Source organism: Lathyrus oleraceus, chromosome 5 (assembly GCF_024323335.1).
Source record: "Lathyrus oleraceus cultivar Zhongwan6 chromosome 5, CAAS_Psat_ZW6_1.0, whole genome shotgun sequence".
Lineage (NCBI taxonomy): Eukaryota > Viridiplantae > Streptophyta > Magnoliopsida > Fabales > Fabaceae > Lathyrus > Lathyrus oleraceus.
The window spans coordinates 611,468,038-611,479,802 of record NC_066583.1 but is presented as its reverse complement, the minus strand read 5'-3'; the positions used below and the strand labels follow the sequence as shown (position 1 = coordinate 611,479,802).

General features: G+C 34.7%; 1 protein-coding gene across 2 annotated transcripts; it reads right to left on the bottom strand.

Annotated features, from left to right (window-relative positions):
* Positions 1 to 208: 208 nt before the first annotated feature.
* On the bottom strand, positions 209 to 11,522 carry LOC127087019 (E3 SUMO-protein ligase SIZ1). Of its 2 annotated transcripts, none has more exons than XM_051027855.1 (17): positions 11,227 to 11,522; positions 10,984 to 11,065; positions 9,866 to 9,946; positions 9,460 to 9,502; positions 8,910 to 8,985; positions 8,524 to 8,686; positions 8,224 to 8,354; positions 7,124 to 7,192; positions 6,221 to 6,308; positions 6,051 to 6,126; positions 5,758 to 5,831; positions 5,461 to 5,568; positions 3,904 to 4,065; positions 3,701 to 3,805; positions 3,531 to 3,611; positions 2,180 to 3,398; positions 209 to 1,024 (listed from the first exon to the last, which is right to left on the bottom strand). In XM_051027855.1, exons 2-17 carry the CDS (start codon positions 11,005 to 11,007, stop codon positions 885 to 887), a joined length of 2,640 nt encoding a protein of 879 aa, XP_050883812.1. In that variant the 5' UTR covers positions 11,008 to 11,065; positions 11,227 to 11,522; the 3' UTR covers positions 209 to 884. The 2 variants fall into 2 exon arrangements, with proteins under 2 accessions (XP_050883812.1, XP_050883813.1); XM_051027856.1 differs by having other exon boundaries at positions 10,984 to 11,049.
* Positions 11,523 to 11,765: the final 243 nt, after the last annotated feature.

Genomic DNA, 11,765 nt, shown 5'->3' with positions numbered 1-11,765 from the left:
GAGGAGGCCTCAGGCACAAGGAGAATATCATCAAGGATTTCCTTGATCAAAGTGATGGACTACTACTACACCAAAACATCATTTTCTCCTTTGTAGCAAGAAAATATATCAATATAATATCAATTTCATTTCATTATATTTTCACTCCGGTTAATTATACTCATAACCCGATATCGCAATTTGTCCTTTCACTAATAAAACTGACAAGTCACTGCAAAGGCTTAATATTTTCACCACATTGAAGCTTGTAATATATTACAACAATTCAACTTGTTGCTCGAGCTGTGTTCCAGATTGAAACCCAGTGAACTAGAATTAAATACAACAAAGGAGTAATTGTTGACCCTCATAAAAATTTGCTAATACAGGAGGCCACTCTATCTAGTGCCTAAGTATAATGCAAAATATTAGCAACCACATATGTTACAAAAGCAAGCTTCTGCCTGGGTGTAAATAATAAAACTAAAATTTAATTTTCCTATCCAATTTCTTGGCTGAAACTCTACAGGCTAATTGCTATCCATAGCAGAGACAAAATTGCAGATATAATAATTTGAAGTATCAAATCTGAATGCCTGCCCATCTGGACAAAACAGCACTATCATGTGTCATTAGAACAACTCTGAATATATCTGCATAAATAACTGAGACAGTTGCAGCCAACATCCTTCTTTCCTAATAAGGAAATGACACAGTACATGAACATGATTTTGCCGGGGGAAATTTGTAACGCTGCACCAAACAGAGAGAGATGCTAGAGAATACAACAGCTTTCACTGACTTAGGACCAAAAATGCTGCTCTAACTTTCTTCGGTTTCTTCTAGGTACAAAATGTGGCGGTAAGGGCGTCTAAAGCTTTTGTAATCTAGAGGTATAATACCCTCTACTCTGAATCTGAATCAATAGAAAGATTCAAGCGGGGCCTTACTGAACGTTTTTGACGGGGAAATGAGAAAGGGCCATATGATCTTTTCCTACTTTCTTTGTCAGATCCAGCATCGTTCTTACCAAGAAGCAAAGAAGCTGCATGAAAAAAATAAATGAAAAAAAAAACAAGTCAAGAAAATTAGAGAACGAAAAAAGGCATTTAGAATCACTAAATTAGAACATGGATAGTAAGAATAGCCATGTTTTAAAAACACTTGGTCTGTAACTAGTGGTGACATAGAAGAACAGAACACAAGGAAGGAGATGAATCAATAAAAATGCACAATCAAATACAGCTAATGTTTGGGTTAGAGATTAAGTTCCAGGTTTTCAAGATGCACAAAGTAACCATTAACTTTCTACAGAGGCAAACGGATGATAGCCGTTTGGACATTTTATGACAAAGACCACTGTATCATGATTTAATCAGGGCATCATTCTCTGTACCTCCTCTCCCTATGGTTAAATATTTGCCCGTGTGAACGAGCAAAATACTTAACCCTAGCAAGCAATTAACAGCATGTTCTTAAACAGAGCCTAGCCAATAGTAAAACACGCAAAAGGATACAAATGCAATTTGTATTAACAGGAATTTTAAGAAACCAAATTGGTATTGATTATATTGATCCGGAAAAAATAATTTTCAAGTAATTAGTTAATGGGATATCTTAAATCATCATGAAGTATATATGTAGTTCAGTAAAGCACTATTTCTTTTTATGCAAGGGTTTCCAGCTAATCAACAAAATTAGACAACTACATAGTATAGAAGATTAACAGAACTATGTGAACTATTTTCCCTGGTCTACAATCGATGAATGTCCCACTATATCCAACACAATAGCATCTACATGAAGAAAATGAAATAGCCAGTTCCCAATCCTCCTTCATAGGAGCATAAACAAACTTGATATAAAGCTTAGATAAATCCTAACGATCACCCATGTAAAAGAATTAAGGAAAATACTTTTCCTTCTCAAAAACCTAATAACACGTTCATTTAAGAAATACTGAACGGCAAAGAACACGGGAGGACAAAGAGAAGAGTAGTTTTAGAGTTGAAAGTATTTTTTATTTTAAGAATTCCTACAATGATCTAAATATATTTTGCTTCAGTGGAATAAGCAATTGGTTGCTTCTGCACTTGAAAATGTGAATGATACTATAACCTAGTAACCTCCATATGTAACAAAAAAAAACAGAAATAACTTGCACATAAAGTATGAGATTTTGATTCAGAAAGTAACAAACCAGTATCAGTTAAAGAATCGGTAGCATCTTCTCTGGATGTAATCTGCGGTCTGGAATTCAAATCATTTGGTGTTGAACCATCACCATTACTGCCACCAGCTCCACCCCCAAGCCTAAGAGAGACCCAATCCTCTGTATATACACCATTTGACACACCATTGTGATCTTCTAATTCATGCTGCACAGATGATTCTGCTGGTCTTGTAGGGAGAAAAATCTGAAGTGAGGGGTCCTCTCCACCAAGTGCCAATGGATTGTCAAGTAAACCACCATTTAAATCAGTGTCAGATGGATCAGTGGATGAATTTGGTATTAGAGTATTAGATCCCAAACCAGTGTTCGGAGCCAATGTATAACTATTCAGTGATGAGGAGCAATTAATATCACCATGGACTAATGCATCAGACACATCCACCTCAGAACTGAATAGTTGGAATCCCGAGGTTGCCTGAGTTTCAGAATGCAATGGCCAGAGGGAGGGAATCCCAAAATCACCTTCACTGGGATTACCAAACACTTCCAAGCATGGATTTCCACCAATATTGTGATCTTCTGCATATGGATTGATATTTCCAGGTGGAGGCACTGAGTAAGCATCAACTGGATCGTCAGTTTGATTATTATTATTATTGCAACCAACTGTAGGAGATAATAATATATCATCATCTTCAGAATCACTAAGAACAATAACTTCTGCATTAGCCATTGGAGCAGAAGTGTTAGGAATAGTATATCCATAATTTGAACCAGCATTAGTGTGACACAAAGAATCTAACTCAATCCCATTGGTAGTAGAATATTCTACATGCCCACCGCCGCTTTGATTTACACTTCGATCATCGCCATCCAATCCACTTCCAGTGCCGCTGCTGCTCATTTGAATAACCACGACTTCATTATTTCCTAAATCCGCATTCAACCTATCATCAGAAGAGGTGTTTGTGTCCTTGGGTTTGCTAACTTCCCAAACTCCATTACAATTTTTCCTAATGCCTAGTCTTATGCCAGTAGGACTGTCTGAAACCCCTTCCTTTTTGACATTCAAAGTTTCCACTCTCCTGTCTTCTCCACTAGTAGAAACAGAGACGAAACCGTCAGGAGAGTGCCATTCAGAAAGATTCCCTAACTCGCGGCATTCACTTTCATTCTTAGCCTTGACACGCCAATAACCATCAGGCTTCACCTCCACCTCAGTAAACTCTTCCCCGCAGTTTTTCATCTGTGCCAGAAAACCAATTTCAATAATAAGTACTGGTTCATAAGACTTAAATGTGAGTGTGTGTGCGTGCGCTCGCACGCGTGCACGTGCGTGTGTGTGTGTGTGTGTGTGTGTCAAAGAGGAAAACATTACCATAGAAGTGATGCGGTTGAAATAAGGATCAATAATGATATTCTCCAGAGCATAGTTTTTGAGACATATGGGGCATTGCCACTGCAGAAACGATTAATGCTTCATTTAACACTTATTTTAAAACCGAGAAAGGAATAAGATAAATCATGCACAGTTTCTGAGGATTTTACCTTTCTTGAACGTCGATTCATTTCCACAAAAATTTCAAGATCAAAACAACCTATATGAACACAAGGTTTGAATCTTCCTGCAATCTTCATTCTTGAACCACTCATCTACAGATTTCATAAAAGCATAAATTTTTTAAAACATCGAGGACTGGTTTGTAAAGTTTCCTGAATTACTAAGATAATCTAATACATCAAAGCCTTACTGGACAACGAAGGTTGATGCTAATAGTATCTGAAACCACTTCCAGATCACTGTCACTATCAGCTTCACCCGCAGAATTTCCACCCCCAACACGACAACAAACGCGTGCAAGAGCATCTTCAAAACGCTCACCATTGAACTCCTTTGGAATCATGTTCAGGATCTAGATACCGAAGACTAAATTATTTAATTTAATGGCAAATATGGAAGAAATTATGGATCAATAAAAACATAGATGCTTTAAAAAATCAATGTACCAGCAAAACACATTTCAACAGTATAGACCACAAGAACACATCCTTATTGAATTAAATCCCTCTCTTACTCAAGGATTACATTCTTTGTCTTTAGGTGTGAAGCATTCTTAATTTCCCCTCGCTACTTATGTTTTCACTCGTGTTTCTACCCATTTAAGAGGATACCTTGGTTTCTCTCTTATGTTTCTACTTCTACCCCTTGTAAATTGCTTTATTTTGAAAACATGCACTCATCCTTATTGAATTAAATTAGTATCTAACTCAAGGATTACATTGTTTGTCTTAGGCTTGGAGCATTCTTAGTTTTCCCTCGTTATTTATGTTCTCTCATGTTCCTACCCATTTCAGAGGATATCTTGTTTTCTCTCCCGTGTTTCTACCCCTTGTATATTGTTTTATTTAGAATCCATGCACACACATCTCTCCAAAGTTAACTGCTTAGGCAAGTGGGTCACTTTGCAAAAGCAACTCTGGAAAAACAAAATTTTGATTACTACAAAAACAAATAAAAAGTATAGATAAATAATAATGTACAATGTCATTTTGCTATATTTAGGAATACCAAAATGTTATCAAAAAACAACTTCGGTATAACCAAAATTCAGGTTGATGAAAAAATTCAATAATGAAATCAATAGAATTGAGATCAAAATAGTTGATAAATCCTCCCCTCCTTAAAAAAATACCCTTAGTAAGATATATCAAAGAAAAAAGTAACAATAATAAAGCACAGAGCCGGAAAAAAGACCAAACTGGACCAGACAAGATGATACAATTAGTAGACAATCAAAAATCACAACAAATCCACAACTTAGCAACAAAAAGCATCAAAAGTTCAAAATCGGTAGACAGATTCACATATCATAAGGTTCGAAATGACTAAAGATTGAAAGATGATGGAACTGAGCTCCCCTCATTAGTTGGAAATAGATTTGTAGAGCAAGGTTTCAGCTCATCAAAGTTGAGTTCATTCACTTCGTTGGCTTGTTGGGTTCATTGCAAACTTGCAAAAATGGGGCTGTTCGGGTTTTTTGGTTCATGATTTCATTTATGTTGGGAGCTATGAGTCTAGACCAGGGTTAAAACATGTATTCTTCAAATTGACATAGAAAAAGAACCACACAAGCATTCCAAGTTTTATCAAATTTCTCACGAATCAGCCTCAGATATCAGAACCTTTGGACAGATATCATACCACGCAGATTCTCAACATCAAACTTGACTATTCTGATAAGCCTGGATAAAGAAACCAACAGACATTCATCTAATAAAGTTAACAGTTAAGGAAGACAGAAGTCTACCTGTTGCACGCTGCGCTTTTTAATAATGCGGACCCCAAAGCAGAAAATGCGAGCGTCACAGCTCGTCAAAGAAATCTTGTTAATTCCTTCTTTTATTTTTGACGTGATCTAACAAAATATAAATAAAATAAGAAATTGAATAAAACCAAAATAGACAAAACTTAACTTAATATAACAATCTAAAATGATTAGACTAAATAGCTCCCCGGCATAAATATCTAAATTTAAAATACACATTAAATAAGACAACTTCAGAAAATTCGGAATAGTTATAATAATTAATGACAATAAACTCACAATTGCGCCATCATCACGACCATTAGCCCCAAGCAACTGAGAACCAGGTCTACTAATTGCACGAACATCACAGCCTATATGATCATAATCAAATAGAACAAACATTCAATACAACCACAAAATTCATGAATTCCAAAAAATAATTCATATTTCACATGAAAATTATGAGCTTTTAATTAGATAATAATAATAAAATATGCACACAAAACAAAATCTACATCACGAAACAAAATCTATTAATGGAACTAACATAACACCCCGGGAGAAGATTACTTGCAATAATAATAACATACCATTGACCAGTAGGTTTGTATGTTGTGGCCATTGCATCCTGAATGGAACTTTGTCATTCAAAAGCATACACCAAGCCTGCATATGATGTCATTTGGCAAACATAACAAAATGTTCAAATAGATTAGTAGAAAGTAACACGTTAATACTTAAACTGAGAAATCAAACTAACCTGAATATCAAAATCCGGCTTTAATACTAAGTCCTTGGTTGCTCTGGTAATTAGAAATGTTTTCTCAACACTCTGCACAGGATTGGATCTGAACCATTCAAACAGAAATACGGTCAAATCTTTCAAGTAGAAAGCCACTGCAGAAACTAGGTTTTGTCTCATTATTCTTTCATGCACACTTCTTAAGAAAATGATAAGTTATGTAGATGGATTGTCTAAAGTGAAAAATAATTTAAGACAGAATTATTCCAAACACGGAATTTATAATGAGTCGGAGGGAGTATATGTTTGTGTAGAATTTGAAAATATTTAAGAAACTCATAAAGAAAACGGAAAAGTTTATTTTGAAGGGGTAACCATGCTCAGACAAGAGAGTATTTTTCACCTTAGAAACAAATTTGACAGCCAAACAATTTTAGTTGATACTATAAATATGAAATAACATACATTACAATCCATTTAAATGGCACAAAACCTAAATGTAGAATGCATATAGAACGTAACCAAATATACACACAGCAGTTAAAGCACGTGTATTAACATTCACTGTTGGAATTAGACATCCCTCCTTCACCCAACCCCCACCTCTCAACCCACTGCTCTAAATGAAATGGATAGTAGTCAAGCCAAAATGAAGAAAATGAAGAACATGCAGACCAACTTAGGTAACAAAATATCTCCTAAAGGCCTATAAGATACGAAGAATATCTAAGTCTCTACTGATTAATAAGATACGAAGAATATCTAGGTCTCTACTGATTAAGTTCGAGCTTAGGAAACAAAATATCTTCTAATGGCATAGAAGATATTACAAAAACAACACATCTTGCTCAAAGACAAATGAACACAATTACACAACTATGTCTAGCTAGTAGGTACAACAAAATAACACAAGGTACTCACCCATCAGTTGGAATACGGGTTGTAGTCAACTTCACTGGAAATAAAGGGTGTGTCATTGAAACGGAAAACCTGTAACAAAGGGAAGAGCATGTGGAGTAAAGAAAATGAAAAATAATAAAAGGATAGGAAACTTCTTCCAATTACACGAGAACATAAAGAAATAAGAAAACTAAGGAGCCATCTAATGCAACAAAATAGTTAGCATACTCAGGAACCATATTTACGAATTTGAATCTCTAGTCATAACTCAGACTAAGGTGTTTGGGTGAACATTTGTTAAATGTAATTTTAGATGAGCATGAATTTGAAAATTTTGGTTTGAAGTGAAGTTATCTATATTTTGATATTTTTACTCGAAAGGCAAGTTTGATGTAAAATTTGGTGTGAAGGTTTTAACCTAACGCAAAGGATATTTTCATCACTTCTGGTCAAACCAAGATTTGGAGGCAAAATCAGTTTTATCTATAACAAAAACCAAGCATTTTCATTTTTACTAAAATGAAGTTTGATAATAGGCCAAATCATTTTTATACTCTTTATCATGAAACCAGAGATATACTAAGATATAACTCCTATAATAGATGAATAAATATGCATAAATTGACCATCTTTACAACTATCAATATCATTATGATATTTAGAAGAACTGATAGTGTTTTTACTTCTTCAGAAAAAAACACTTTTCAATTAAAAGATGTTTGAAAATAAAAATTATAAAATTAATGTTTTTTTGGAAAACAAAAGACAGTAAACAAAAACGGACCTTTCTTGTAAGTTGAAAATAGTACGGTGGCATCATAAAAAAAAGCGTCATGATGGAATCAATCTTTTTAAACTGAAAACATATGGTTCCTAAAATCACAAGACTACTTCTTAGCTCAGTTCAATGGACCAATAGCAGATACAATAGCTCAGTAATAAAAAATCACAACCAAACTACTTCAACCAACACAAACCCTTGTCAAGATAGAAACACAAATAACTCTGGCAGTGAGCATAAAAATAATTCAAACAATACTATTATATGGAGAAAAAACTTGCAAACAATTTATTCCCACCCCATATAAGCTGAAATAACAAGGGAAGGGAACATGACATACGGGTCTGCTCGACTGAGACGGCATATTTCACAATAAAATGTATCCGGGATTGGTGGCATTCCTTTAGTGGGTTTATCAGGAATAACAACGCAGTTGAGATGCTGCGAGACAGGGCATTTTGAATCTTCACACTGTAAACAATGCCATAGTTAGCAAATAGAAGCTGTCAGTAGAGTTCTTAATTAAAATCACATGACATCAGGAAAACAATGGAAATGATCAATGAAATCGTATGCAAATGTAAAAAAGCATATACTTTTATGTATCATGAGGATAGAAGAAAAATATTGAATATTACACCTTGATCAGTAGATCTGTTTCCATTGAACTCCCACAGACACAGCGAACCTTCATATCTGCTAGAAAGGAATCATCAACTTCACCTTTACTTCTCACATTTCTGCTGTCTGAAGCACCCTGCCCCTTTGATGCTAGATCAGTGGCTACAGATACCTGTAGTTTGCTGGGGAAAAAGAAAACACAAAACATCATGAAAGAAAAACTTTGAAATGAGAGCATTATGGCATGTCTACACCAGTACAGTCAACTTAAAGCAAACCTAAAAACAGAACACCATATCATGTGTTAACTATGAGTTTATCTATAAAACCTCAGCCATGACATTAATCTGAAGCATAACAAAACTAGATGAAGAAAATATCATCATTGTTGTCTCTGACACTGACCTATATGTGTCATCCACTATCTTCACCACTTGTGCTTTTCCAAGAATATTCTTCTTCTTAGCACATATTCTGAAAACTGAGAAAAAATAAACAAGTTGCTTAGTTTACAAGAGAAAGCGGAGGAACATAAGAAACACAACTTCACATTAAAATCACAAAATTGAATTAGAAGCATAAAAGTTAAATATTACAAATTTTTCATATTCGGTAAACTATGTCATCGTCGAAGTTACAACTACTCCTAAAGCAGTGTTTGAATAGAAAGTTAAAATTAGCATGTCCAACCAGTACAGGCCTCAAATAAGATTGGAAATGCAACTCAAACAGTATAAACATGTTTGACTCGGACAGTTTAGAGCCAACCAGCTTTCTCTTTTGAAGATATTCAAAGACAAATAGAACATTGTATAAAACTTCAGTAATAATATATAAGCTTCCAGTTTTTCACACAAATCAAATAGACAAAAAGTTACAAAATACAAATTAGAATCAGTGAGTACTAAAGGTTGAGCCACCTGTGTGTCTATGATAAGAGATAATATAATCATACCTTGTTCATCTGTGAGAATAGATAATATCCTATCAATGAGATCCTACATAAAATGGAGAATTGACATCATTACATTGCCTGAAAACTCCAGAGAACAGATAGCATAGCATGATGTACAGTTAACAATTAAAAATAATAATGTATCTGCTAAACTCCAAAGTTACAGCAGTCGCGTGAATGTCCATTCCTCAGATTGACAATATCAATACTCTCTTATTTTTAAACTTGTATTATTGATTGCATGTAATCAAGTGGGAAAAGTGGTATAAATAAATAATGTAAAAGAATAGCAAGTAATAAGTCAATAAACACCAGTCAATCACACTTAAATTTAAAAACCACTCCTCAGGTTTCAAAGACAATATTTCATCATTGAAGTGTAGATCAGTAATATTGATTATCTCACCTGCTTCTTTCCTTGCTTTGAAAGTCCTACCTCAGTAAGAACATCTTTGAGATCTTTTACACGTAAATATGTCAATTTCTCCTGCGTGAAAAGATACTAGGTCAGTAAAGTAGGAAAGCAGACCCTCGTAGCATTAAACCCCAAAAATAAAAAATAAAACCAGCAGTAGATACCTGGTTAACAAAGTTTTACATTAAGTAAACCAAACAAAATAAAAACTGAAAGACCAACCAATGAACTAGATACGAACTAGACTCAAAAACATATAATGTCTATTAAGAATTGTGGTTGGGCCTAACTCAACCATACAAAACCTGCTTGTAGGGTGAGGATTGTCCCCACTTATAAGCACATGTTCAAACCGTATATTGTCCGATGCGGCACTCTTAACACACCCCTTCATGCCAAGACTAAACATCTGGAACATGAAATAATGGTGGGTGACCCGATAGCAGAAATCTGATAGCAGGTGGCCTAACAAACTTTAACCCTGACTCTGATACCATGTTAAGAATTGTGGTAAGGTCTATCTCAACCCTACAAAACCGACTTGTAGGGTGCCCCCACTTATAAGCATGTGTTCATGCCATATATTATCCGAAAAGGGACTCCTAACATTATCGTTTACCAGAAAAATCAATAACATAAGAAATAGGTAAATGGAATCCATCAAGGTATGCACCACAATTCAAACAAATAACAAAAAAAAAACTTTTTGATTGTACATGGTCATCAAAAAGGCTACTTTAACATACATTTTAGATTGATCAACACTTCGATTACAAAACATAAAAATAAAAAAAATAACCATGAAGTTGATCTTAAATTGCAATCCTATTACAGAAAAATTGAACATCAAACCTTGCAACTAGAAATCTAGTCAACATAACCTATAAGAACTGGGTAAACAGAATCCATCCAGGTAGGCACCACAACTCAAACAAAGGGAAAAAAAAACTATTTGATTGAACAATGCCATCAAAAAGGCTACTTTAACATACATTTTAGATTGAACAACACTTCAGTAGCAAAACATAAAAACAAAAAAGCAATCAGAAATATTGTTGATCTTAAATTGCAATCATCCCCTTACAGAAAAACTGAATAGCATATCATACCTGGCAACGAGAAACCAAATCCATTTTGCCCAAAATCCTCAGCAATAACAAACAGCTCTAAGCATGCTGCCACAAGCAATAACTGATCAATTCAATTCAAATCAAATCAACAAATCAAAAGTAAAAACATAAGCAATCACAGAAATATGCATACTAGTTTACAATTCAAAAGAACATGGAAAAATAAGTAGAAGCAGAATGATTAACAGAAAATCATAGAAACAAATCGAAATCATAACGTACCAAGAGAAGGAGAAAGGGCAGTGGCAATTAGGGTTTGGGTTTGGGGTGGGATGGGAGCTTATGTATGCCCGAGTTGGCACTGACTCTGTTATGGTATGGTGATGTGCGTTTCGGATTAACCCAAAAAACAAAACCTTCTAGTTCAATGTTCGGATCTATCGGTGATTATCCAATCCAGTTTATTAATGGCAACACGTCCGGTTTAATTTTCAGGGCATTCATGTCTAAGTTCAATGGAACACACCAACCGTTCCCTTTTTTCTTTGTTTTTCATACTACTTTTCCTTTGTATAGGGTTTATGGTAATTAGGATTTTTGACCTTAGTAGAAGAGAGGTGAGGTGGTTGTTTTATTTTCCTAAATTCTAAGATTTATGGGATTAATAATATACATGTGAATTCTTGAATCAGATTTGATTTTCTACGTTGTGTCTGAAAATGGGTTTGATGATTTTGTGGTTGAGTTTTCAATCGTGATCGTGTAATATTTTCGTCTTAATTTCATCGGAGCTTTAAAGTCAAGCTTCTGCGAATGTTGGT